General features: G+C 64.5%; 2 protein-coding genes across 3 annotated transcripts in view; both read left to right on the top strand.

Moving 5' to 3' along the window:
* Nucleotides 1-762: 762 nt before the first annotated feature.
* Nucleotides 763-4,750, top strand: SLC23A3 (solute carrier family 23 member 3; the record flags this gene model as incomplete). The annotated part of the gene is made up of 10 exons (XM_040561580.1): nucleotides 763-850; nucleotides 1,185-1,258; nucleotides 1,506-1,687; nucleotides 1,832-1,955; nucleotides 2,289-2,436; nucleotides 2,510-2,757; nucleotides 2,893-2,998; nucleotides 3,082-3,249; nucleotides 3,397-3,492; nucleotides 3,645-4,750. Coding segments are annotated over 10 exons (1,572 nt in total), but the record flags the coding sequence as incomplete, so codon positions are not given.
* Nucleotides 4,751-4,791: 41 nt separating this feature from the next.
* Nucleotides 4,792-27,370, top strand: part of NHEJ1 (non-homologous end joining factor 1) — a 33,800-nt gene continuing 11,221 nt past the window's right edge. The window contains exons 1-6 of one of the 2 annotated variants that reach the window (XM_040561156.1): nucleotides 4,792-4,896; nucleotides 5,191-5,376; nucleotides 5,816-6,025; nucleotides 6,755-6,893; nucleotides 7,760-7,818; nucleotides 16,040-16,358. In XM_040561156.1, the coding sequence (XP_040417090.1) occupies nucleotides 5,191-5,376; nucleotides 5,816-6,025; nucleotides 6,755-6,893; nucleotides 7,760-7,818; nucleotides 16,040-16,249 (804 nt within the window). In that variant the 5' untranslated portion in view covers nucleotides 4,792-4,896 and the 3' untranslated portion in view covers nucleotides 16,250-16,358. Of the gene's footprint in view, nucleotides 4,897-5,190; nucleotides 5,377-5,815; nucleotides 6,026-6,754; nucleotides 6,894-7,759; nucleotides 7,819-16,039; nucleotides 16,359-27,370 lie in introns of those variants that run through there. The other variant, XM_040561155.1, reaches the window with a different exon arrangement.

Genomic DNA, 27,370 nt, shown 5'->3' with positions numbered 1-27,370 from the left:
GGTGGCAGCAGCGGGGGGCGGCAGCAGCATGAATGGGGGCCGCCACCGAGCGACTGGTGCCGGGAGCCCTGCTCTCGCGGCCTGCTCCCCGCTGAAGATGTGCTCCCGGGTGCTGAGCTGCTGCTTGGGCCTGCAGGTGAGGGGGGACTGCAGCGAGCAGCCGGGAGAGACGGGGTGATGGCAGAGGGCTGGGATCCCCGCAGGTGGCAGGACGAGGGTCCTGCCGCACCCAGATTGCTGGGGGATCTGGTCCCGGCGTGCTGGGAGGAGAGGGGACAGCCGGGCAGGCTGCGCGCCCACGCCGGGTGCTGTGGCACGGGGTGTCACGGCCACCCATCCGCTTCCCCACGCAGCACCTCGCCGTGCAGGCCTCCCTGCTCTGCACCTTCCACCTGCTCCTGCTGCCCGCCCTGCCCGAGGGGCAGCCCCGCGCCCCGGCCGCCAGCGAGCTGCTGGCACGCAGCCTCTTCGCCTGCGGCGTCTCCGCGCTGCTGCAGACCTCCCTGGGGAGCCGGTGAGAAAACGGGGGAGAGTGGGACGCAGCCCTCGCCCGCGGGGTGATGCCAGGGCAGGGCACGGCTCTGCGCAGCCGAGGCTGGGGGAGATGTGGGACGCACGTCTTGGGATGTGCCGTGGCACGTTTGGGACAGGGGCTTCTAGCCTCCTCCCGCTCCCATCCCTCGCTCCTCCGGCACCCGGCATTTGGGGAGACCCCCAAAGCCCCTCTTCCCTCCCTGACGTGCCCTTGCCATCCCCCTCCCCAGGCTGCCGCTGGTTCAAATCCCATCGTTCGAGTACCTGGTCCCTGCCGTGGTGCTGAGCTCCCACCTGTCCCGCACGGACAGGAACGGTGAGTGCAGCCCCGGGGCCTTCTCCCCGCACCTTGTAGGGCCGTGTCTGTGCCCAGGGCACCGCAGTGACATCGTGCCACCAGCCGGGCAAGCACCCTGGGCTACTCCCCCCTAATTACATCCACAACCTGTTTGGGGCCACAAATGCAAGACTGGGGGGCCTGGAGCCACCTTCCCAGGGTACGGGTTTGCGGGGACGGGGATGCTGTGCTGGCCCTTCCCCAGCCAGCAGCCGCCGTGCTGCGCGCTCTTGGGCCTGGTGCTCCGCAAGCTTCGTGCCGGGCGGGCTCCCAGTGCCCCCACACCTCGCATCCCTCCTAAATTCCCTTCCAGGCACGGCTGTGGCCATCGCGTGCCCTGCCCCGCGCTGCGCCGTCACAGGGAGCCAGGCCGCCTCGCTGCGAGAGGTGGGTGCTGCCGGGAACCCATCCTGCTCCCCCTGCACCCCAGTTCCTGCCTGTCACCCCAGCCCCTTTCCCAGCCCTGCCACGGGGTTGCTGTGAATAGGGGGGCAAAGCTGCACGTGGGTTCCCCTACACTGGGAGTAAGCGGGGCTGGAGCACAGGGAACGTGTGGGCTTACTGGGGTGACTGGGAGGGACTGGGAGTGCTCTCCACGTATCCTCCCCCACGGGTCTCGTCCTTCCCCCCGCAGGTCTCCGGAGCCGTGGTGGTGTCCGGGCTGACCCGGCTGGCTCTGGGGATGTCGGGCGTGTGTGGCTGGGCAGCGCGGCGCTGCGGGCCCATGGTGCTGGCCCCCAGCCTCTCCATCATCGGGCTGTCCGCCTACAAGGAGGCCGCCTTCCTCTGCTCCGCGAGCTGGGGGGTAGCGCTGCTGTACGTCAGCCCGGGGGGCCGCCCCGACGGGCAGCCCCGGGCGCTTCCCTTCACCACGGGAACGGGGCGTCCCCGTGGTGCAAGGCACGCATTCGGGGCCCCGTCTCCGTGGCACTGCATCGTGACCTGTGCTCCTTTTCCTAGGCTCATGCTCCTCACCGTCACCTTCTCCCAGCACCTGGGGTCCTGCCGCCTGCCCTTCTGCGCCTGGCCCCGTGCCCCGGGGGGCTCCGTGGAGCCGTCCGTCCCCACCCTGCGCACGCTCTCGGTACCGCCGCTTGCAGCCCTGCTCCTCTCTCCGTGCGCAGGCTCCTTTCTGATCCCATAAGGGCTGGGTGGGACCCAGTGGCCCCGGAGCAGAACGGGGTGCGGGGGGCGAAGGCAGGGAGTGGGAAGCCCTGGTGCAGTTTTTGGGGTCTTGTGCTGGAGCAGCAGAGCCTGGGATGCTTCCTGCGGGGGGGCGAGGGGGGATGTGGCACAGCTCCTTGGGAGAGGCGATGGGGCAGCGGCCTCTTGTCTGGGGCACAGCAAGCCGGGGGATGGCCAGGGTGAGCAGGGGAGGAGGGGGCCCCCTGCTCAGCCTCTCCTTGCTGCCTTGCAGGTCCTGCTCCCCTTCGCTGCCGTCTGCATCGTCTGTGCCATCCTCCAGCACCTCCGCGTCCCCTGGGACTCGCTGGACCCGGCCACAGCACGCTTTCCCTGGGCCAACGGCACCTTTCACCCCCCTTGGCTCCAGCTGCCCTATTCAGGTGGGATGGCAGCCGGGCTGGGTGAGGCCGTTGCACCTCGGCAATGTCACCTGTCCCCTCTCCTCCGCCGCAGGCGAGTGGCCGCTGCTCACCCCCCGGGCGCTGGCGGTGGGCATCGCCATGGCCGTCGGCTGCAGCGTGAACTCGGCGGGCTGCTACGTGCTCTGCGGGAGGCTGCTGCGGGCCCCCCGGCCGCCCCAACACGCCTGCAACCGGGGGCTGTGCGCCGAGGGGCTGGGCAGCCTCCTGGCCGGGCTGCTGGGCGCCGCGGGGGGCACGGCCGCCAGCATCGCCAACGCCTGCGCCGGCGGCCTCACGCAGGTAGGGATAGGGGGCAACAGAGAAGGGGATGGAGGGGGTCTGTCGCTGCCGCACCCCCATCCGGCCCCCAGGATGGAAGGGGAGGTGTATGGCAGGGCGGTGCTCCCCACCCTCACCCTCCCTCCTCGGCGCCAGGACGGCTCTCGCCTCTCGGTGCAGGTCAGCGCGCTGGCGTGCGTGGCGCTGGGCATGTCCCCGCGGCTGGCGGGGCTCCTCACCCGCATCCCGCTGGCGGTGCACGGTACGCGTCCCCTCCTCCCGCTGCCCTACAGGGCGCCAGGGTGTTCCCACATCCCAATCCTGCCTGACCCCTGCCCCGCGCAGGTGGGGTGCTCTGCGTCACCTACGCTGTGGCCGTGGGCACGGGGATCTCCTACTTCCAGTACGCCGACATCGACTCCGGGAGGAACATCTTCATCGTCGGCTTCACCATGTTCATGGCCCTGCTGGTGCCGCGGTGGCTCGGCGCGGCTCCGGCACGCTTGGCCACAGGTACTGGGGGGGGGGGTTCCCCAGGGATGGCAAAGCCTCAGCCCCGGGGGATGGCAGCCGCACATCCCCAGGGCTCTATGACCTCTCCTGTCCCTTCCCTGCTGCTGCGATGGGATGTCCCGGGTCATTCTGGCCGTGTCCCTCCAGGCTGGGCGCCCCTGGACCTCCTCTTCCTCTCCCTGCTCACGGTTCCTGTCTTTATAACCGGCTTCTTGTCCTTCTTCCTGGAGAACACGGTCTCAGGTGAGGGGATGCTCTGGGTGCCGCAGCGTGCCCCCCTGATACCTGCTCCGGGGGCCGGTCCCCGGGTGCCCCCCCCTGCCTCCGAGCACTGCCAGGACGGGGATGGGCAGGGAGGGCGCAGCGGGGAAGGGCTCCCATCGCCCTGCTTGCAGGAACCCCGGAGGAGCGAGGGCTGCCGCAGAAAGGCGGGGCTGGCGATGGAGAGAGGGGCGAAGCCAGCCCCGTGTACGGGCTGCCCGCCGGGCTGAGCAGGCTGCTGCCCTCCTGCAAAGCCTTCCCCTGCTGCTTCCTCTGCCCGGGGCGCGAGGAGGAGGAGGAAGAGGAGAAGGAGGAGGAGGAGGAAGATGAAGAGGATGGCTGCCGTGCGGCCGAGGAGGGGATTGTTGCCGCAGGGGAAGGGACACGGCTGCTCCTGAAGCCCGGCACCGGGGAGGCGCAGGACAGAGAGCCAGGCCAGGCGGAGACGCTTGCATGGCACACGGGGGCCTGACCCGGGGTGGGGGGGGACACACCTCGTGGGGGGACCTGAGCCGTCCCTCCAAGGCAGCTCGAAAGCCTCTCCACTCAATTTCTGAAGCCTCAGGAGAGACCCGCACTTTCACACTCCCGTCACAGACCTCATCTCCCTGCTTTGTTAGGGAGCTATAAAAACCTTCAACCAACTTTGCCCTGGGGGTTTCCTTTCCAGCCAGGGCTCCATCTTCACCCCGTGGATGCTGTCACCCTACGGATGCTGCTGGGGAAGGGCTCGGTGCTTTGGGCAGCCCCAAAGGGGCCGTGGAGCCCAGCCTCTGCCTTCCTGCTAGCACCTTGTAAGGCAGGGAGCAACGCCCGGGGCGAGGCATTGCCCCTCGTGTACCCGTGCCAGGGCGCTGGGATCTGGTGTTGAGGGGGGGGGCACAGGGTTTTGCTGCTCATCTCCCACACCACCCAGCCTGCTCCCAAACTTGGCCATGCAGCCAAGAGCGCGGCGTCCGCCGCCTGGCTCTGCTGGGCGAGGGACGGAGCCCCCCCCCCCCGCCCCATGCACCCGGAGCCCAGCCACCCACACCAAGCCCTTCCTTAGCAGCAGCAGCGCAAGCCAAAGCGCGGCTGCACTCCACAGCTCTTTGCACAGCGTCAGGGGGGCTGCCGGAGAGGGACAAGCTGCCACGGGCCCCTCTCCTCTCCCACGGCCACGCGGCCAGGCCCTGACCGTCCTGGGGAAGCGGCGAGCCGTGCCCGTTTTCCCGTGCCGGTGACAAGCGTGGCACTACGCGTCCCGGCGTGCACCGGCCGCTCGCGGCGCGGAAGAGAGCAGCATGCTGGGAGCCGTAGTCTGCCCCTCGCCTCCGGCCCGGCCTCGCTCGGCTCTGCAAAGCCGTCTCCCCACGGCTCTGGGCTGCCTGCTCCTCTTCTCCTCGGGTAATGGCACCCGCGGAGCGCCGGTGCCGCCCGGTGCCCCAAAACCCCCCAGGGCACCCGTTCCCCCCAGGCAGAGCAGGGTGCTGTGAGCTGCAGGGGTGCTTGTGCTGAGCTGGGCTGGGAGCTGCCTGCACCCCGCTCCCTGAAATGCCTGCTCCAGCTGAGCTGCGTGTCCCCGGGCTGCGGGGAAGGGGGCTGGCATCGCGGAGGGGGTGGCAGGGACCGAGGGTCCCTGCGAGGCCACCCCACGGAGTGGGCTGGGGGTGAGGCAGAGACCTGTTTGATCTCTTGCAGATGGAGAGCTCCGAGGAGCTGGAGAGCAGGCTCCTGACCCAGCCCTGGGCTTCTGTTTGCTTTGGCGAGTCCGCTTTGATTGCCAAAGCTTGCTTCGGGGATACTGGCTACGTCCTGCTGCTCTCCGACCTCAGCAGCGTCTGGTGCGAGAGTGCCGACGCGGAGGCCGTGGGGCAAAGGTCCAAGGTGAGTGTCTGGGAAGGCCAGGGACCTCCTTTCCTCCTCACACCAGCTGACAGCTCAGCACAAACTGCTTGCTGGCACAACAGCCCTCGGGTCCTGCAGGTCTGAGGTGCACACACCCGGGGCAGGCCCTGCGCGGCTGCGCCCCGGCACTGCCCCCCTGCCCGGCCCAGCACCCTCCTCCTTGCAGAACGGCCGGGCTGTTGTGCATGCCCCGCACGCTCGTTTCACTTGTGGGCTGGATGGGAAGCAGCTTTCCCGACTCCAGCAGGAGGTCAAGACAAGGCTGCCTCGGCTCCCAGCCAGCCTGCGGCACGTGGTGGCGTGCGGGGAGTCGTGCTAGCGGGGGACCACCGCACCCTGCCCACCACCCGGACCTCGGGGTTTTCCAGGGTTCAGCTCTCCAGGGCCCCACTGAACACCTCGCCTTGCCTTTCCCCAGGAGCTGAACAAGCGGCTGACGGCCCACGTCTCCTCCTTCCTGCACCGCTTGGCCAACCTCATGTCCCCCTTGCTGGCCGGGCAGCCCGACTCCGCCACCTCCTTCTCCTGCCAGCGCACCGCCGGCGGGCTCAGCCTGCGGGTGAAGAGCGAGCTCTCGGGCCTGCCCTTCTACTGGGACTTCCACTGCTGCCCCGCGCCCGTGGAGATGGTGAGATGACCTGCGGGGGCTTTGGGAAGGTGCCCGGTGCCAGCTCCGCTTGCTGGTGCCCCAGCAGGAGAGCCGGGCCCCCCTGGGCGCACCCCACCGGGCTGCAGCCCAGGGTGACCGGGACCGAGCCTGCAGACCCGGGACCCATCCCCGGGAGGGCTCCGGGCCCCCCGGGGCCGTGCGCCCTGCGCGCACCAGAGGGCGCCCGGCACCCACCGTAACGCGCCTGGCTCCGGCCCCGCGGCCAAAACCTGGGCTCCGCCGGGCTCCCGGGACGGGGGACGTGGGCAGGGGGCGGCTGTGGGGTCTGGGTGGAGGTGGGCTGCAATGGGGGGCTGCAGCCTGCCTGAGCCCTAGCGGGGGACCCCCTTCTGCCTTTGGTCTCACCTCCTCGGGAGGGTTTCTCCTCTCCCTCCAGCTGCAGTGTGACATCTCGAGTCCTGGTTTTTCACCCAGCGTTGCCTGTTTCCCGTGTAGGAACGTGGCTCGGGGTGCGCAGAGCTGTGGGGAGGGCCTGCTGAGGGCTAGGGGACACATAAGGGGGCTTTCTGCCTCCTGCTGCATCCCAAGGGGTATGTGGAGCATTGCCACAGCACCCTGTCCGCACTGGGCTCTTCCCCTGCTGCAGCCCCCAGCCGTGAAGCTGGGGATGGAGGGCCATGGGGCTGGGATGGAGGGACGTGTCCCGCAGCCTCCTGCCTCCCTTCTCACGCCTTTGGACCCCCCTAGGTGTCCCGCCACCTCGTGCGGCCCCTGATTCGGATGAGCCTGGCGCTGCAGTACCAGGTGCAGGAGCTGAGCTCCCTGCTGCTTCAGAAGGACGCTGAGATCGAGGACTACAGGGAGAGCGGGGCTGCCCTGAGCAGAGGTGAGGAGGGACACCCGGGCCAAGCGAGGAGCGAGCCGCGAGCTGGCATGCTCTGCTCCCCCTGGCTATCACCCAGCCGGGCTTGTGTTTCATCTCCAGCCGCTCCGGCAGCAAGACGGTAGCCAGGAGGCTGGGGAGCAGCCCCTGGGGAGAGCGCGGGGAGGAGCGGCCCTTGACCGGTAGCCGGAGGACTTGGGGAGTCGCCAAGGGGCTCTCCGCTTTGCTGAGAGCACCTGGCTGCTCCCCAGGAGCCTGCGCTGATGCCAGCGGGGGCTGGCCCTGGAGCAGAGTCAGGCTCCTTCCCGCAGGCAGCAGCTCCTGGAGAGCAACCAGAGGCTCCCGGCTCCGCGCTGCTGGAAGCACAGCTGTGTGCGTGGGCCCCCGTCCAGCGCACAGCCCCGTGCGGCCAGTGGGGATGGGCAGGCAGAAGCCCCCCTCCTGTAGGACGTGGGTCAGGTCCTGCCACCCCCCAGGTGCCCCCCATCCCCGAGGGTAGCCGGGTGCACTGGAGCTGCCCCAGTGATGCTGGTGGGCGGGTGGCCTCTCCTGTCTCTCTTGTCCCTTTGCTGAGCAAAGCTGGCCAGGTGCTTCTCCAGACAGCATCTTTGCAGTGACGGGGTAAAACTGATGCTCTGAATGAGGCAGAGTGAGGTATAACAGTGGTTTGGCCCTGTCCTGCTCCAGAAGCTGGGAGAAGGCACCAAAATATGATCACCACCTCCTGCCAGGGCAGAAACCAGCCTCTGGGGCTGCAGGGCTGCTATGGAGGAGCAGCTCGAAGGGGGTCCCCGTGGGCAGGGGAAGGTGAAGGTGGGCTGGGAGGTCTGGCCAGCCCTGCCCGGGCTGATCCCCGCTCTCCCTTGCAGACCGCCTGCGGACAGAGCCCTTCCAGGAGGCGGCGTTTCTGCAGACCTTCATGGCCGGGGTAAGGAGCGGTGGCCGTCCTCTGGCCGAGGCGTCGTGGGGAGTCGGCACCAGCAGCCCCAGTGCGTGCTGTGCCGGGCTGGACGGGGAGCACCTGGGGGAGGCTGGACTCGGCTGGAGAGGGGCAGCGCTCGCTGGTCTTGCACAGCCAGCTACCTGCAGAGCTTCTAAAAATTAGAGACGGTCCCACTCTTACACGAGAGGCACTGCATCCAGCACAGGCAACTTTCGCTTCCCCCTGGTTATGATGGATAGAGATGAATTCATTGCTGGACTGAAACTCGGAGGTTGCCTAGGGACCGATGATCACGACCAGATTACATTCACCCTGGGCAAAGAAAGGACATTCCTAAACAGTAATTTATATCCTTCGTGCTTTGAAAGGGCTAATTTCCCAAAGCAGGGGGAAATTATGAGTGAAATCAGCTAGGAGGAAACATTTAGATAGAAAAATGTGAATGAAAATTGTGAGCTCTTTCAGAAGAATCTCAGAAGCCACAAAAAGCCACAATTCCACAATCAAGAAAGAGGGCAGCGCTGGCCGAAAGCCCGTTCTGGTTCAGCGGTGAAGTGAAGGTAGCAATTAGAAATAAAAGAGCAGTTTATAACAAATGGGAGAGCGGGAGTAGATAGCAATCAATATAAATTAGAAATTATGAAGTGTAGAAAATGGATAACAGAAGCTAAAGACATCGGGGAGAAATCATGGCGAAGGACAGGAGGAAGGGGTTTTATTTAGTGCATTAGGAGAAAACCCCAAAGTCCGGGGAAGGGATAAGCCTATTAGTAGCTGGAGGTGGTGAGATGATGGATACTGAAGCAGACATGGTAGAAGTGCTCGGTAAATGTTCCCGTGCTGGCGCTGGAAGGATGCGGGCGGCCGTGCCGGCATCGGGGGATGATGAAGCGTGTCTTTGTCCAGGGGACGGATGAACGACATCTGCTAAAGATGAAATTGGGCTCGAAGCTCGGAGCCCTCCAGGAGCTGGGAGGGTGCTGGGCATGGGAGGGGGCGCTTGGTGGTGCTGGGGGGCTCGTCTCAGGGAACGTGGAGCTGCCGTGGAAGAGGAGGTTAGACGATCTAATTAGCTCTGCGAAATGGGCAGGTGTTTCAGGGGCACCGCGCGATTTTGTACTCGATTTGCAAGCTGCAAAAAGGAGCAGCAAGAGGGGCTGGAGGGGCAGGGGTCCGTCTGAGCGGGGCGCTGGGAAGGCTGCCACCGCCTCCCGTGCCTGGGTCTTAAAAAAGACGCCGGACAACGAGCACGGAGTCGCAGGAATGAGCTGAGGGCTGGAGGGAGAGCCCGGCACTGGGGGACTTGGAAGGGAAGAGCTCCGTCGAGCTTATCAGCAGGAAAATTGAGAGGCGCCCTGACTGCAGTGCGTGAGGGTCTTTACAAGGAGAAAACGCTGGTTAGCGAAGGGCTCCCTTTAATCTGGCGAAGAGCAGCAGGAGGCGAGCCAGGGGCTGCGAGCCGGAGCCAGGCAATTTCCAGCGAGGACGCAGGCACATGGTTTTGCTTCCGAGGGCGATTAGCGACTGGGACGCGCTCCCAAGGGCAGCGGTTGCGTCTCCATTTCTTGATGTCTCCAAAAGCGGGCCGGGAGCCCGCTGGGAAGAAAACCAAGATGCTGGGCACGGTATTGGGGTGCGTGTGGTTAGACGCCAGCGGCCAGGAGGTCAGACGGAGAGCTCCGCTCGTCCTCCCAGCCCTTCCCTCCCCGCCATGCAAGCTGCAGATGTTCGACGACGGGAGCAACGAGTGGCGGGGCGCAGGGCTGGTGGGATGCAGGATCGGGCTCTGCTGCTTCGCTCGCAGCTCGGGAAGGCTCCGCTTCCCAGACCGAGGTCGCATCCCCACCGTGGAGAGGAAAGGCCCTGCGCCGGGGGCCCTCCCGCTCGCCTTCCACATGCCCTTTCACGGGGCCTGCCATCGCTCTCCCGTCCAGGGAGTTTGAACTGATCGCGGGGAGTTTTCCAGCAAAGCCCTGGGAATATTTATATGTTTAGGAAACGACGCTTTCACACACGCAGTTTTTTGGCAAGGGTTCACTTCTGAGCAGCTGCCTGGGCTCAGGCAGTGCTGGAGGGAGAGCGGCGGCCGCGCGCGAGGCGAGGCAAAGCCGGCAGCTTTTATTGGCAAGCCCGGGGACTCGTGCGGGAGGGGAAGGGCAGGTAGCCGGAGAGGGCTCAGCGCCTCCCAGCAGCACAGGGCCCGGCAGGTCCAGGCCAAATTGTCCCTGGATATCCCTGTGAGCTGCAGATCCCTCGGGGCAGCACGGGATGCCCAGGAGTAGCACGGGTTCCCCAGCACGTCTCCAGGCTCCAGCATTCGGTCGTGCAGGATTTAGCAGGGGAATTTTCCTCCCGTAGGAGTTCTGGGACCCAGGTGATGCCTGTCCGTGGTCCACCTCTGAGAGGGGTCAGCGGCAGGGGGTCTGCCACCACCGTGTGCAGGGCAGGACAGGGACAGGTACATCGGGGACTGTGCCCGCGGTGACGAGGGTTGTGTCGGCTGCTTTGGCCCGGCCATGCGGCAAATCGAAACCTCTGGGATGAACTCGCAGATACGATCAGTTCAAATATAGCCCCCTCGCCCCAGGATGCTTCACCCTGTGTATTTTTATCTCCCGTGGCCGGTGCGCGCCGGGGTGGATGCTCCGCACCTCCGGCCGCCCCGTGCACTTGGCTTGCAGCGCAGGGCCCCGGCAAACAGGACGTGGAAGGTTCACGGGTCGGCCTGGCCCGGCGAGGAGGAGGATGTGCCATCAAAACAAGCAACGCTGGAGAGGAAGACAAACAAACACCGGCTTCCAGCGTGGCCGAGGGCGAGCGGGAGCCCCGGGCTGGGGCTGGCGGGGCGGCGGGGCTGACGTCAGGGAGCTCGGGGGTCAGCGCCCCTCTCATTGTTCCCTCCCGGGACCGGGGTGGGCCGGGTGCCCGTCCCCATCCCGCAGGGGACAGGGGCGCAGGGGCAGGTGGGAGGCAGCCGGGGCGGGTGGGTGCCCACCGGGGCCACCGGCTCCCTCCTGCCCGGTGCCGCCGGGTGCAGCCCGGCACCTGCCTGCGCTCTGCCTGCCCGCACCGCGCTGCCTCTCCCTTTTAACGGGAGCTAAAAATAAGCCCGGGGAGAGGAGCAGCCGCCGTCTGCCCGCGGGTGACGGCAGCGGTGGGCCGCGCGGTGGGCAGGGCGGGGACGGCATCCATCCCGCAAACCCACGCCGGCCCCGTGCGGTGGGGCGGCGGAGGAGGAAGCGGCCTTTTGGCTCCTTCCGACGAGGAATGGTTTTAATTAGCGCAAGGTAGCTGTGGCTCTGCAGCTGCCACCGGGCTAGAGCGAGGCCGGCGGCGTGGGCACGATGTGGGGCGCGGGGCCGGGGCTCGCACGCGTGGTGCAGGGCACGGGGTTCTGCATGGGACTGGGAAGGGGCTGGTGGCCACAGCTCTGCATTAGCAGGGACGAGCACTGCAAAAGCCACGCAGGCTGGGCTCGGAGCAGAGCTGGGAGCATGGGGCTGGCTCTTGGGATGCTTGGATGAGCGAGCAAGCCAACACGTGCAGCCAAGCCTCGGCACGGCGCTCATCATTGTGCAAAAGCGCGAGTGTGCATGCCGGCACCGACGCGTGCACGGGGCGGAGCGCAGCATCCCATCTCCCAGTGCAGGGGCCGGGGTCAGCGCAGTGCACCCATCCCCAGGCGGCGGGCAGGGCAGCATTTTGGGGCGAGTGCGGGTGCCCAGTGCTGCCTGGGGGCCGGCCGCTGCGTGGGCACCGGGCCCTCCCCACGTGTTTGCCGCGGAGGCACGCGGCGGGCGACGGTGCGGCTTTATTTATTTATTTGCTTAGGCATAATCAGGTGAGGGGGGCCGCGGCCAGGGCGCGCTTTCTGGGCTGCCGCCGGCAACCACAACCCGCTTACACAAGCGGTGAGTCAGTGGAGCTGCACGCTGCTAAAACCAGCCTGGCAACGGGCGCCCCGGGGCAGCAGGCTGCCCGAAATAGAGCCCAGACTGTGGGCAAGGAGCAAACCCCCCCCCGCAGCGGGGCTGGGGCCAGGCCGATTGCTCCATCTGCCCGTCCGGCCCCGGGGATGGGCATCACCTGGTGGCTTGTTTGGGGGCGGAGGGTCAGGCCAGCAGCGCTGTGGCCACCTTCCCTGGGGCACGGCGCGGGCCTTGGATGTGCAGCAGCGTGGCACGGGCAGGAACCCTCCTTTGCATTTTGGAGTCTTCCTCATCTGCTCTGCACCGTGTTATGGCACGCTGTGAAGTGCCGTATGATGCTCCGTCGTGCCGTCCCGTGCTTCGCCACGCAACGCAATGCCACTGCGTGCCATCGTGCCGTGCCGTGTGTCACCGCAACCAGGCAGAGGGGTGCCACGGGCGGGCTGGCAGCAGGGCCGAAAGCCCCTCCGGTGTGGCAGCGGCCCCAGCCCCTGCGTGGGCACCGACCGCGCGGGGGATGATTGATCTCGTGTCAGCGAGCGGTGGTTTGAGCCCCTGCCAGGCCTCAGCTCAAACGGCGGCATTGAAGGGGGAGAGCCCCTTCCCCCTCCGGAAAGCGGAGCGACTGCAACGCCTTGTCAGGGGTGAGCCCCCCGCCCCGGCAGCCCCCGGCCCCGCTGCCACGTGCTGGGGGCAGCTCCCGGCCCCGCATCCCAGCCTCGCCGGGCTGAGCTCACCACGGCTGCGTTAGGGGCAGAGGAGGGAAAAGAAGGGGGCTGCTGGCGGGGGGACGCCGCGTGGGCATCGCCTGCTCCTCTGCTCTGTGCCGGCTGGAGCTCAGTCGTGGCAGCGCCGTTCCCAGCCCTGCAGCTCAGGATGTGGCAGCAAAGGACCATCTGGGGAGGAGAACAAGGTGGACTTTGACGGGGCTCTAAAGGAACTGCTGTGTGTCGGCGAGGCACGTGGCGGCTCCTCCATCCCCGGTGATGGGGTCTGGACCGGGGCGGTCCCGTCCCTGCTGGCCACGATGGCCAGGGGCAGGGCAGAGGAGCGGTGCTGGTGCCGCCTGCCCCCCAGCTGCACCCAGCACGGGCTGCCAGATTTCACACCCGGGTGCTTGCCAGGCTCCTGCCATCCTCACGCCCTCGCGGTGTCCCTGCACGGGCCTGGGCCCGTCCCCAGCTCCCCCACCCCCTGCAGCTGCAGCCCTTCCCCTCTCGCGTTCACAAACAGCTTTTTTTTTTTTTCAAAATTTTTTTTGGCATTTCGGGAGCTGCTCCGCTGCCCCCGTGCTCTGTGCTGGTGGTGCCAGCCAGGCTCCATCCAGCAGCAGCCGGGGCCGTTGTGCACCTAGGGGCACATCCTGCCCCCAAGGGCGCACGCCCCAGCAAAGCCATAGCATTCCTGAGGCTGCCTGCTCCCTCTCGGCTCGGACCTTTGTGTACTATTTATCTGTATGAGGAAACAGGGCCATTCATGTATTTCTCTGCCTATTTATACCTCTCCCTTTCCGTATTTAGTGTGTGCGCAGGCAGAGGGGGCAGCGTGCGCCGGGGCGACTGATGTTCTTGGCTCCAGCGCTGGCTGGAATTTCGTCCTGGAATGTCTCCTGAACCGCTCTGAAAACACGAATAAATCTCTGTGTGTTGTGTGTATGTGTGTACACAAATATATAGACAACTTATAGACACCGGGCCCTATGGGGCGTTTGTGAGCTTTGCTATTTAAAGGCACGAGGAGTTATAGGGCTCTTGGCGAGCCCAACACCTCTGTATCAAAGGGATGCGGGGCGTTTTGCTAGCAGCCAGGTATTTGGGAGATATATGGCCCTTGCCCTGCCCTCTCTGGGGAGCTGGAGCTGCCCTTCTAGCAGCAAACCCGAGGTAGCACGCCCATTGCTCTGATCACAGCCCGGGGCTGTGTTTCATGGAGGTGTCCGTCCCATGATTTCCCAGTGGCCGGCTCCAGTTCCCCCAGTACCCCAGTGGTGTGCCCGGGGTGCAGCCGGGTGAGTTACGGCACGGATTTGGGCTCTTTGGAAGCACCGCGTGGTCCAGGGCTCCTGGAGGGGCCGGGGTTGCCCCCTGAGCATCACCTGGTGCTCACGGCTGTCTGGGAAAGATGAGGATGAACAAAGGGGAAAATAGGCAGCGGGTGCTCGTCTGGGCATCTCCTTGGGAAGCGCTGGAGCGGCGGGTGCTCACGGGTGCCTGGGGGGATGATGAGAAGCAGGAAAGGAGAAAATAGCAACTGGGTGCCAAAACTGGGTACCAAACACGATGCGCACAGCCCGTGAGGGCATCTCCTTGGAAAGCGCCGGCAGCTGCCTTGCTGGGGGTGCTGGATGAGGCCCCGGCCAAAAGCCACAACCCGGAGGGCTTCCCACCCTGGGGGTGACAACGGGAAGGGTGCAGAGGCTGGCGCAGGCTGGTGGGGCAGGATCAGGCCCTGTGTGGCACGGCAAAGCCTGGCAATGCCGGGGGTGGCGGGGAGCGGGAGCGCTATTTGGCCCTGCTCAGGCTAACGCCAGCTTCTTGCGTCCTGGGTGCTGAAAAAAGGGATATTTTGGGCTCAGAATGCCCACGTTTGGTCTCCAGCCAAAGGAGATGTGTTTGTGGGTGGGGGAAATTTGAGCAAATTCCTGCCGTGAGCTCTGCACGTGTGCGCGCGCGTGCGGGTGTGCGTAGAGGGGAAATACAGTTTTCCTTTTTAAAAAAGCACCACTTATTTTTATACAGAACTCCAGAAGGGCTGAACGTGGAAACTTGGCCTGTCAGCAGCTGTCACAGGGGAGCGGGTCCCTGCCTGAGTTTGGGGGGAAACCACAGCTGGGTGTTAATGGGACTGTTAATGAATTAATGTTGGCTGCCGTGTGCAGGGGGGGGGCAGCGCGGAGCCCTTCCCGGCACATGTGCTCCAGCCCGGTGCAGCTCCACGCTCGGCACGGCTGTGCTTTTCCAGAAAGCCCCGGCTCTGGGAGCCGTGTGCTCGGGCAGGTGGGACTCTCCCCGTGTGTCTTGGCTCTTCCAGTGCTCCGGGTCGTGGAGAAGCTTGGGGACGTGGCCCCGTGGGGAGGAGAGGACCCCAAAGTGCGCAGCCGGTGTGGCTCTGTTACCGTTCGGCTGTGGGGCTCGGCTGTGTTTGGTGATGTTGGCAATGCCTAAACCAAATCTTTAGGTCAATCTGAAGGAAAACGAGGGGAAAGTGAAATTGCAGTTGGTTTATTTCTGGGCCGGGAAGCGGGTGCTGCAGCATCGCCGCGGTACCTGCAGCGAAGCCGGCCGCTGCCCGGCGCTGCTCTCTGCAGCCCTCCGGGGGTTTTTCCTCTCGCTTATCTCCCCCAAAATGCAGAGGAGCACCCACAGGGAGGTAAGAGCCCAGCTGTGGGGCTCAGAGATGTGTTTGCACAGCTCGCACACCCGGTCTGGTGGGGATGGCTCAGGAGGTGGAGACCATGCTGGGACACTCACCCGACACTGGCATGGCAGGGAGGAGTAGCGCCGTAACCTGGGAGAGCTAGAAATGGGGAGAAAGCAGAGCCTTGGGAAAGAGAGAGCAAATTCCTTTCCATGAAGGCCTCCACTCTCTTCCATGGACATCTCCGTTCTTCGCCATGGATGTCTCCAGCTATGTCTTTTGACTTCAGACTCTGCGGGGGAGAAGTCAGCCGTGGGCACCTCCTGGGGGTTCACCCTCCGGCACCAGGCAGCCGTCAAGAGCATGAGCCAAAAGGAAGCGTGACCATGCTGAGGGAGGGATGACAATGACGAAGAAGGGCTGGCCATGCTGAGGGAGGGATGACCACCCTGAGGAAGGGCTGGCCGTGCTGAGGAAGGAATGACCATGCTGAAGTAGAGGTGACCGTGCCCGTGTAGAGGCGCAGACGCCCAAGGGGCAGCGGGGTGGACAGGACCGCCACCTGAGGATGCTGGTATGGATGGGGGCTCGGATTAAGATCGAGGCTGCGTGTGCTGGGAGGAAGGCTGGAAGAGCCCAAGCTCTTGGGAGCTCTGCTTGCTGCAACATCTACAGCTTGCTGCCAGACTTGGCCCATGGGATGAGGACCTGGGCTCTGCTCTCAGCCCGGGCTGGGCTCTGCCTGCCCCCCGGGCATGCAGAAGGGCCCCCAGAGGTGCCCAGAGCCCAGCTTGGAGGGGCTCTGAGGCTCCCCTGTGCCTGGCCATGGGCTCCCAGGGCCCGGCTCAGCCTCTGCGGGGCCCAGAGCCTTCCCAGCCCCATCCCAGACAGACGGATATCCCAAAACCCACTGGCCACAGAGCCTGCCCCAGGGGCCCCCGCTTTCGGTCCCTCTGTCTGAATGGGGTGGTGTGCGTGTGCCCAGACTGTCCCCTTCTGTGACTGTACCCTACACATGGCTAAATATACGTCTGTGCAGATACAGGAACTCAGAGGGGCTGAGGGATGCTCCCTTTCTATACCTCTTTTCATGGGGAGAGCTAATGAGATTCATGTCATTAAAGGGCTGATGTTTTGTGGGATGGGAGCCTTTTAAACGGGATGTGTCCTGGCTTAGTCATGGCAAATATTTACCAAAAAAAAAAAAAAAAAGGAAAGAAAAAAAAAAAGGGACTTGCCGTATAAAATTAGAGTTCTGAAATAGTATTCAGAGCAAGTGAGAGAGAGGAACCTAAAACAGCAAATACAGCCCAGTCTGTTCAGGAGTCAGGGGAAAAAGAGAGAGAGAGAAGGGAAAAAAAAAAAAAAATGCCAGAGATAAAACGAGAGAAACCTCGGCAGTAAAAACAGCATCTTGGTAAATAGACTATTAAAAAAATTCTGACCTGCTTTATGGCTTTCTTGGCTGCCGTTCAGCTGTGCTGCCCTGGCCGGCACGGAGGGAAGGTAGCAGGAGCCGGCGTCTGTGTGGATGCTCAGAGCCCTGGGACGCGGGGCGTTAAATTTAGCCACATAATGATGGCCCTGAGGAGGCAGCCTTTTGTAGCCACGCTGTAATTACCGCCTGGCTTATAAATTTTATTTTTCTTATTATGTTTCCTCCTCCTCCGCTGGGGAAGGGGGGGGGGGGGGGGGGGGGGGGGCTCCCACACCCCCATCGAGCTGTCTGGGGAGCGAGGGGTACGGCCGTGGGGACGGAGAGGGTCCCCGTGCCCTGTCCCGCTCCCTGTGCTGGTAAGGGGCTCACCCTGCATTTGGGATTGGGGTGAGATAACCCCATGCTGGTAGGGTCCCCTGTGACTGTCCCGGCCTCCCCGAGCCTCAGCACGGGCAGTGGGAAAGGTGGAAAGGACGAAGGCTGGCCCCGTCCCCCTCCTCCTCCAGCCGCCGCGCTGGGATGGGGGCAGAGGGGACGGCCGCCGTGGGAGCCGGTGCAAGTGGGGGGCAGCTTCAGGTCGGGCAAGAACGTGCCAGAGAAGGTCTGTCCCCCCTCTTGTTTTCCCAAAACAAAGGAAGCAGCCTTGCATTGCTGGAAGTCGCGTGCTCGGGCTGTGCTGCCTTGTTATCATCCGATAACCCGGCGACCCGGGAGCTGCCCTGCTCCTCACCCGCCGGGCTCGCGCTACGGGATGCGAACAGCTTCCGCGTTAGCTGCCCTTCGCGGGGGGATGTTTTCCGCTCTTGGGGCGGGGGGGCAGCAGGGGGGGGGTGCCGTGATGGCCCCGGATGCCCCGGGCTCGCCCTGCTATAGCCCCGGGCACCGCCGCCCTGCTATAGCCCCGGGCACCGCCGTCAGCGCAGGTGAAGGCGGAGGGCAGCGGCGGTGGAAGGGCAGAAGAGGCACAGGGGTGGCAGGTGCCTTGGTGTGCACGGGGGTTGCCACCCCGTAGGAGATGTGGGGCTCTGCTGCCTCTTGCTTTGCCCCGTGCAGCTTCCCCGCTGCCCCTGTCAACCCCGCGAGGTTGGGATCAGGCTCCATCCCGTCTCCTTGGGGTGTATTTTTGGGGGGGGGGCGGTGTCGTGGGGAGAGGGCTGGCTGGAGGCACTCAGAGTGCTGCAGCCGAGCTGTGCTGCTGGGCAGGGCGTGGGGCTGGGGTCCCTGAGGACCGCCGTGATGCTTCTGGGGAGGGGAGCCTTGCAAACCACCAAAGAGCTGGGAGCAGCGCCTGCTTTCCCTGCCAGCTCTGCCTTTTCTCCCAAATTCGTGAGCCGGGGCCAAGGCACCGCGGGGGCCTTGGTGGTCGGGGTGACATGTGGGACTGCAGCGGTCCCACCAAGCCGTGCCCAGGGGAACCACCTCATCCCAAAGCAGCCCCTTTCTCCTTCCCCGTCCTATAAGGGCTCTGTTCAGCGCCAGGGTGACCCTAGGCAACCTCCATCCCTCGCTCAAGCGCCCGTTTCAGGGCAGGTGGAACAATACTAAATCAGCTCCTTTGAAGCCTCCCGGCCCGCAGCCCCACGGACGTGCTGCTCTCCGTCCCTCCCTCATCAGCTGTGGGCACGCCGGGGCCAGGGATTCAGCACCGAGGTGGTCGCGGGAGCCCTTGGGGCTGCGCCGGTGGCTTGGGAGCCCGGGTGGGGAGACAAAGCGCCCTTTGAGCCCTGGGAAGAGGTGTGTGCATGGAGGTTAGTGCCCTCGGCCCCGGAGGAAAAGAGCAGAGCAGAGCTGAGCAGGGCTGGCAGCGTCCATCCCCGCCGAGGACCGGCCCCGCACGTGTGCCGCTGCCCGCGCGTGCGTGCGCCCGCGTGCGCAGGAGGCTCACGCCTTTCCATCTCGGTGTGTTTGTGTACGTCACGCGTGCGTCTTACTCATCAGGGTGTTTTTCTTTCCTTGTTCTTGGGTCTTTCCCCCCGCCCCCGCGATGGATCTGTAATTCTTACGGCTTTTTTACTCCTTTTTTTTTTTTTTTTTTTCGATCGCCAATTTTGGGCGTCGCAGGCTCCTTTGGAAAATAAGCTGTATTTTTAGTGCTCGTCTGCGAGGCCGCCGATCCCGCCTGCCCTGCTCGTCGCTTACTCACTATTTGTTTAAACTTTGGTTCTCCCCCGCTGCTGCGTCCCTTCACCCTGCCATCGGGCGCGGGGGCAGCCGGCGGCGCGCAGGAGCTGAGCGGCACGGCGGGAGCGCGCCGAGCTTGTAAACGGGCAAAAGGCAGCTCCAATCTGGCCTTTATTGAGGTCTGGGCTCGGGTAGCGCTGGAGCAGCCTGCCCTGTAATCAGCCAGCCACCAGAGCTGGCCAGCCTTGTAATAAAGCAGCTCTATATTTATTTGTTCTGTTTATACCCTGCTCTGTAATAAGTTGGGAGCCCTCCCCAACCCCTTTTTTTCTTCGGGAAGCTCCTCTGGGTCTCCAAAGGGATCAGCCACCCCGCTCTCAGCGGATGCTCCGGCCCCGCATCCTGCCCCGTGCCCGCCGCCCTGTCCTCTCCCCGTCATCCCAGCCCTGTCCCCTTCATCCCCACTCTCTCCCCGTGCCTCTTCCAGAGCCCCTCGTCCCCCCCTGTCCCTGCAGCCCCCCCTGCCCTCCTCCCCCCGCTGCTATTTCAACCCTGGGTCTTTTTAAAAATGCGTCCATTAAAGGGAGCTCAGTCGCCCTTTTGCCGGCGAGGCTGGAACACTGACAGCCTGTTCGCCCGCGTGTCTGTAATTAAACTCAATCTCTGGGTGAATACAACAATGTGACTGCACAGAATAATTCCTGGAGATCCTGACGCCGAGGAGGAGTGTGGCCTGTGAGCGGCCCATTCACGCCTGGATTTCTATAAATACTTTACTATGTGGCACTAAGAAAACTTCAAGCCCTCCCCATCCCCCTCCCCCCCCCCTTTTTTTTTTTTTTATTAGTGCTACATAATATAGTAATTGTGCTACTAGAAGGTTCCTCCTGTGCCTGCCCGGGGTTCACAGGCCTGGGTGTGACCTCGCGCTGCACCAGCTGGGCGCAGGAGCCTGCTGCCGTGCCCAGGGACCGCTGCGTTGTGACCAGGGCTGCCACCGGGGCCACCGGCCTGGCCAGGGGGCCACAGGTGGCCCGTGGCACCCCCAGCCGGGAGCTGGGGGCTTGGAGCCCGAAGGAGGCAGACTGGTGGCATTTGTGTCCTCATCATGCTGCTGGGAAGCGGGTGTCCTGGGCGCCAGCGAGCTGCGGGGAGGTGGCCGATGCTCCCCGAGCTGCAGGAGCTCTGCATCCATCCATGCAGCGTCCACCCCGTGCAATGCAGCAGGGCTCAGGGCACCGCCGCTGGCTCTGGGGACGCGCGGTGCATGTGGCAGAGACGCGGCAGATGGCGCCCTGCCGTCGGCTAGCACAAGGCTGGTGGCCTGCAGAGCCTGCCTGCGTGGGGCTGCGGCGTGGCGTCTGCATCCCTGCGCTGCCTCTCTGCATCCGTGTGCTGCATTGACACCTGCGCGCTGCATCTCCGCATCCGTGCGCTGCATCGCTGCATCCGTGCGCTGCATCTCCGCAGCCGTGTGCTGCATCTCTGCATCCGTGTGCTGCATCGCTGCATCCGTGCGCTGCATCTCCGCAGCCGTGCGCTGCATCTGCATCCACGTGCTTCATCTCTGCATCTGTGCGCTGCATCTCTGCGTCCCAGGCACTGCAGCCCCTGAATCACACTGCTGCTTCGCCCTAGCTGCAGCCTCCGTGGCGGGGATGCTCCCGGGCAGCAGGGCGGATGCCAGCGCCGTGCCTCGCGGAGGCGCTTTGTCCCCATCAGCAGCACAGACAGAGCCACTTTGCAGCTGCCATGCGGTGGGGATGTGGGGTGGAGCGACCGAGGAGCTTTCCCCCATCACTGAGCATCAGTCCTTGTCCCCTGAGACACTGCCTGTCCCCCGTCGGTGTGGGTTTGGAGCAGGGACGTGCCTGGGGCCGGTTCCTGCCCGGGGCTTCCCGGCTGCACGAGGGCTCAAAGGGCTCACAGGTCCCTCCGTGCTCAGCTGAATGAATCAGGGTCGATGAGCAGCGTTAAGTCCCAAATCTGGGGGTTCTGGGCCTGTTTTCTTCTTTAGGAAGGCTGCGAGGAGTTTTGATGGGGCTTGCGGAGGGCTGGCTGTGGAGTCCGGCTCCCGGCCTCTGCTGGGGCAAGGGAGGAAGGAGCGGGGCCAGCTGGGTGCTGCCCGGTGCTGTGCAGGGAGCAAACATCAGCAGTGACAGCAGCCTGCCACGGCTCAGCTGCTCTCATGATTTATTGCTTAATCCTTGGCAAGGGTCGCTGTTTGCCTTGTTTATTTATGATCTTGCTGCAAAGCCTGTTGATATTTGGTGTTTTTGTATCAACCCCAGCTCTCGGAGTCATGGGGTTGTAGGAAAAGGCGAATCGGCTGTATAGGGTCGTAGGGTCTCACCTGGCTCACGGCAGCTTCCTACAGCAGGATGCTGGTGGCAGCGGGGCTCTGCTAGCTGGGGAGGCCATAAATGCCGAGCAGAGACCCCGACAGCTCCTCGTGCTGTGGGCACACCTCTCGAGCTCTGCCCATCTGGGGTTGCACATGTGCTTTGCATTTGGTGCGGGTGCCCTTGGACTAAAACTAGAAGTTGCTTGCTCTAACTGGTGCCGTGCCATCTTCGTGTGCCGACAGTTCCCCTTGGGATGGGGCATCCCCAAAGGGACATATGGGTTCCTGCATCCCTGGTGGCTCTCAGGCATCGATAACACTGTGGGCTGCTGTTTCTCCAAGGTATTTGGGTGATCCCCTCGCTGCAGAGCTGGATACAGCTCGGTTTCCCCATTCACAAGCTGCCACCTCCGTGCTTTGGGGCTGCAGCGGGATGCCCCCGGAGCTGAACAGGCTGGTGTAGGGCAGAGCTGCACCGAGATAGCCCAGGGCGACCAGATCTGGGGTTGCTTCCCTTGCTATCAGCTGGATTTTGCCAGCTGCGTGCTGGGCTCGTGCCAAGGGCTGGCTGCGGGCGTTGCCACGCGCCTTGTCCCAGCAGATGCTGAGCGGCCCGAAGGAGGAGCAGCAGCATCCCCGTGGGGCGGGTGCCAGCGGCTCCCACGTGGCTCAGCGCAAGCAAAGCTCTCCAGGAATGAGCTTAAATTCCACCCCTAGCACCCAGCCCTTGTCACCACACCCTCCTCGAGCACCCCTTCCCCAGCGTTTCAACCCCAAAACCTTTGAGTGGTGCTGCTCTGGCCTGTTCTCCCCACCGTGGAGCCCGTTGTGCATCTCCCCGCCTGCAGACCACTTGCTCTTCTTCACCCCGCTGGGGTCTCCCCAGAGCCTGTCCCCAAGTCTCCTGCCCCCTACCCTTCAGCGAGGGTCCGGGGTGCTGGAGAGTCCTGGCAAGGGGCTCTGTCCCCGCGCTGCCCCGCAGCGAGGTCCCCGTGCCCTGGTGGCACCCCGTGGTGCAGGTGGCCGTGCCCCACGGAGCCGTGCTCCAGCTGGAGCCACGGTGCCCTTCCCCTGGCTCCGGGCAGCGCCGGCCTGTCTGCACAGCTCCCGGGGCTGCTGCCCTCTCTGCCTCTCGCCAGGGCGTGTTTACGGCTCGCAGGGAGCCAGCCTGCCCCAATTCCCCCCCGTGCCCTTCATTTCATACATCCATATATATCCATATAGCATTCGATAGAGGTTTTATGGGCATTTCCATACGTTTTACAGACACAGCCATTACAGAGCCAGGTTTCACCCGAGAAACCTCAGGGGAGCGGAGCACTGAATCGCCTTAGTCTTGGCCCCAGAACAAGGCTCTCTTCTCTCCCTCGCCGGGGCTGCCGCTATCAGCGCGGCAGAGGGCTCGGGGACGGCAGAGTGCTGGCAGCATCCTGCCCCGAGAGCCGCGGTGCTGCCCACAGCCTCATCCCTCCATCCTCTGGGCTCTGCCTCGTCCCACGCAGCCCGGGGACTGTCGTGCTGCCCAGTCCTTGCCCCCTGTCCAGCTGGAGGGTGGCTGCTTGGGGCTGGCTATGGCCAAAAACACAAAGCTGGGGCATCCCCGCTTTGGGCTGCCGGGGGGGGGACGGACTGGGGCGAGTTGCAGCAGGGATGAGCCCTCGCTTGGCACCCCCTGCCCGGTGCCGCATGGCACGGGTAAAAGTGGCAGCACCAGGCCCTGCTTTTGGGCCCCGATTCCCCCCCGCTTCACGCTGTGCTGAGGAATTTTCCGCCACGTGGGTGAGTCCCTCTTTGCGGGGAGATGCCCGCTGCCTCCGGCTGGTGCCACGGGGACCTGTCCTCACCGCACGGCCATCCCGGGCACAGCCATAGCATCGTCCAGCCCAGCTCTGCCTGGGAGCAGCGCCCTGCCTCTCCTATTAATAGCAGCTCCCCTCGCCCCTTCCCAAAGCTGCCGGGAGCCCAGGGTCCGTCCCACTCTGTTTTCTTGAGCAGGTCCCGAAAGCAGGAACCATTTGTGGCTTCCCCGGCCGGCGCGTCTCTGCTTGGCCTCCAGCGTGTGTTATTTTCTGTGCTGTTTACTGTTCTTCTGCGGGCTGTCAGGTTTCCGCACCGGGGGAAGGCTTGTAAATGGGGGGGGGGGGGGCGGCGAGTCCGCACGGAGGGGCTATGGGCGTGGGGGGGGGGGGCCGAGGAGCACAGACATGGCCTTTATCGCAGCCTAGGGGATGTGTGGCTCATAAATCCGACCCAGGCAGATAGGGGATAAATCATCCCCGCTCGGGCATTGGTGGTTACCCATGGTTAGAAATTAACTTTGTGTTGGATGGGTCCCAGGCCGTGGGATGGGAAGGGGAGGCTGCTCCGGGCAGCGTGCCTCCCGCCCGGCCCCGGGGCCAGGCTGCAGCCGCCGAGCGGGTGCCCGGTGCCTGCCCCAAAAGGCAGGACCGCCGGGGGCAATTAGAGCCCCAGCTGATGAAGCGAGAGGATGCTGCGGCCGAACCTGTGCTGCAGGCACCCGCGCCAAGCTGGCCGGGCTCTGGGAGGCAGCAAAGCCCCCAGACCCCATTTCCCATCCCCTCTCCGGCTGCAGCCCCAGCTCCCCCTTCTCCCATCCCAGAGCTCCTGGTGGCTCCACGAGCATCCCCAAATCCCCCCCGCAGGACCAGGATGTCCCGGGGGGCTTCGACAAGTGCGCCCACCTCTCGTCCTTCTGCTCAGACCCTTGGGGTCCCGCTGTGCCCACCGAGGGGGACGAGGGGCAGGGCTGTGTGTGGGGACATCCCTCCCACCGCCGGGAGCAGCCAGCTCAGCTCAGCTCAGCTCGGCAGGGCTCGCCCCTGGCCCGCTCCCTAATAGCTCCCCAGCTTTCCTTTCTAACGAGGCTCTAATTGGAAGCCGGTTGCGCTTCCCTTCCCCTCTCCTCAGAGCTCTCCAGTCCCAGCGCTGCAGGGCGATTAAGCTGAGGTTTTGGGTTTTTTTAATATGGCAGAATTATTTTGGAAGGGCCAGGATCGTTACATGACGGGCTTCTTGAAAAACCCCAGGCTTCGCCTTTCAGATGGGGCCTTTTCAAGTGGTTTTGCACAGTACACGTCTCTGGGCAGCGACCGTCTCGAACAGTTACTGTTAATTATAGATGCCTCTTTCCCGCTCGCCCATTACTCAAAGGATTTTTGTGTGTTTTAACAGTGTTTTACATCAGCCTGAATAAGACTCTATTCAGTATTTCCGAGAGCTGGAGCTCGGGCATCCCCTGCTGCATGTGCCGTGCTCTCCCCTCCCTCTACCTGTCCCCGGGGGCCGGGGACCAGGCGGCCGCTGGGGGCTCGAGCAATCCCCACCCGGCTGCACCACGGGCACCCTGCCCTCGTCCCGGGCTCCTCGGGGTGTGCAGGGTCCTTCTCCCTGCTGCCCAGCCCCAGGCTGGGCCTTCCCCTTGTGTTACCCCAGGGATTTCTCCCTGAGCCGTGCGCCGTGTGGCTGGGGTTGCTCTCCGTGTCCTTTATCGTGCTGTCACCTTCACTGCCCGGTTGTGCAATTGCAGCTCTTGGCACTCGGTGGTTTTTCAAAGGCTCCCGAACAGTGTAACATCACCGAGGGGTGGTGTTGCCTCCTGCTGACAAAGGTGGGTCCTAGAGGAGACCTGCGTGCACCCCGTTTGTACCCTCGGGCTGCAAAGCCCACTGTATCTTCCAGCTGGCCTCCTGCGCTTGGCCCTACGCCTATCAGAAGAGTTTGCTTCTTCTCCTCGCCAAGCTGCTTCATCCATCCCTGGGGGCAGACCTTGCCCCAGGTCCCTTCCCAGTCCCGGTGCCATCCCCCCGTGTGCTGAGCTGGGCGTGCGGGCCCCTTCCAGAGCTCTGGGGGGTTCACGAGATGCGAGTCCCCACCGCAGCGCAGTGCCGTCCCTTCTCCACGTGCCATTTCTATCCCTACCCCTCATTTCTCAGCTCCCCGGCTTCCTTCCCGGGGGCTCAAAGCCCAGCCGTGGCTCTGCTTTCCAGCTGCACACTGGGCAGGGGCAGCTCTGCTCCAGCACCCCGCTGGCCCCATAGCTGCTGGGGCCACCGAGCTGGCTCCTGCGGGCACCTCAATGCCTGGTGCCAAAGTCACCGTCGCAGGGAGGACTCTGCCACCCTGCACAGCCCACTGAGAGATGGGGCAGCCCCCGGGCAGAGCCCCACGATGCGGGGGACATGGTCTGGGTACCTCGGCAGCCCTCGTCTCCTCCAGCTCGGCATATAGGGCACTGTGGTCAGGCCCATTTATAAAGCTGGTAAATATATCGGCAGAGTTTGTGTCCCCTCCAAAGGTCAATATTTGTGCAGAGTTTAATTTTAACTTAACAAGCAGTTGTTTGCAGAGGCTGCCCTGTTTGTGTGTGTGTGTGCGTGTGTGTGTTTTCCTTGTGTGCTTCCCCGTGGATCGATGCTGGCGGGGAGGCACGCAAGTGGCGTGCAAGGGGCGTGCGTGCGTGCGTGCACCCGCTCACGGCGCCCGGAGAGGTGGCAGCGGCGGCTCCCCGCGATGCTCCGGGCTGGGGGATGCAGGGGCAGCACCGTGCGGTGCAGAGCACGCGGGCACTGTGGGGACAGGGTCTGTGGCCAGGGCTATAAATGCAACCCACAGACCTCTGCTGGAGGTGGCGGCAGGCAAAATGTGCCCCGTGTGGCTCGGAACGGCAGCAGATGGGGACGGTGGCTTCCCAGCCTGCCCTGACCAGTGCCGCAGGCTTGGTGCAGCCGGGCAGCCGCGCGGCCCCTGGCCTTTCCCTCGCCGTCCCCTCGTGGGCCCCTGTGGCTTTTGTGGCTCTCGCCCATTTTCTGGCAGCGTGCAGCCCTGAGCTGAGCACGTCGGTCAGGCCGGCACTGGCTTCGCACAGGGCTCAGGGTCCCAGCACTGGCCCCTGGCTCCAAAAAAAAAAGCCGTGGTGTTTCTCCCAGGGCTCTGCCAGTATCGCTGCCGGCTGGGTTTCGTCCCCCTCTGGCTGCACTTCCACCTGGCCGTGCAGGGAGCATGGAGAGGTCTAGAGGCAGAGTGCCCTGGTGGTGGCAGGGAGAGGGGAATGGCGCTGTCCTGTGTGCCCGAGCAGGGAGCTTGTGTTCCTGCCCTTCTAGCCAAAACCTGGTGCCACAAAGCTCTTCGCATGTCCCCAGCTAGGACCAGCAGGGCTTGGGGAAAGGCTGTGCGTCTCCCCCCCTCGCCTCGCAGCCCCGCGGTGCATCCCAGCACCCTGGGGCAGGAGGGGACGCTGCCTGGCTCCGACACCCACCCTCGGCCCATCTCACTGAGGGCACAGAGCGCATTGCAGCGGGAGAATGGGAGGGTAACAGCCCTGGCCCCCGAGGAGAGCCGGGCAGGCTGTGCGAGCTGCAGGTGGGGTGAGGGCTGCGCACCCACGTCCCCTCGAGGTCGCCTCTTTTTCAGGGCCAGGGCGGTTTTGGGGCAGGAAAGGGGGGACGTGGCCGGGAGAGGCAGCAGGGCCGGGAGGGAGCTGCTGGGGCTCCGTGTTTTGCAGCCCGCCTTGTGGGCGCTGAGGTTTGGTTTCCTCCTTTCTGCTCTTTTCCTCTTCCTCGCCAGGCCCCGGGGCTGCCAACCTCAAAGGGAGAGCGGGCTGCGAGGGACAGCGGCGGGGACGGGCAGGGGTAAACACGGGGCTGGGGCCGGCCAGGCGGTGGGTGACGGAGGTGAGCTCATGCCCTGACGTCAGCCCTGTGGCTTTGGGGACAGCCGTGGTTAGGCTGCCCAAGGAGGGGCGGCTGTTTTCCTGCAGCTCCGCCGCGCGCTCCTGGTGCCCGTCTAACTTATAAACTTTAATGGCCAGTTTAAGAGGTTCCTGCCATGGGCACCTTGTTGCCAGTTTTAGGTTTTTAATTTGGAAACTTTCCCCTCTGTGGTCGGGGGAGGAAGGACTTGGGTCCGCTTTGGGGCCAGTAATCAGGACTCGCGGGTGCCGAGGAGACGGTCCGGAAGGGCTCTGTTCCCGTCACCGGTGTCGGGTGCTGGGATGTGCACCGCGTGCGGGGCGGGCTGCTGGACCCCCGTGTCCCCTCGGTGCCCACAGACTCGTGGAATAAATTTAGCCCCTGGCTGGGGGAGCGCCAGCAGCAGCCACCTGCTCCTGATCAGCGGCGGGGGCACGCGTGGCTGCGGGAGCATCCTCACCCCCAGCCCTCGGGAGATGCCGGGAGCCCCTGCACCTCTCTCCAGGGCACTGTGGTGGAGCGTGTCCATGTGTTCCTGCTGGGTGTGCTGCCTGGCCAGGTGTGCTGCGTGCAGGCTGGCTGGAGCAAGGCAGCAGCCCCCCCGTGCAAGCTGCTGTGGCCGTGCCGCGGGCCCCCGGCT

The sequence above is a fragment of the Cygnus olor genome, chromosome 6, assembly GCF_009769625.2.
Source record: "Cygnus olor isolate bCygOlo1 chromosome 6, bCygOlo1.pri.v2, whole genome shotgun sequence".
Taxonomy (NCBI): Eukaryota; Metazoa; Chordata; class Aves; order Anseriformes; family Anatidae; genus Cygnus; species Cygnus olor.
This window is presented reverse-complemented; position numbering and strand designations above follow the sequence as displayed.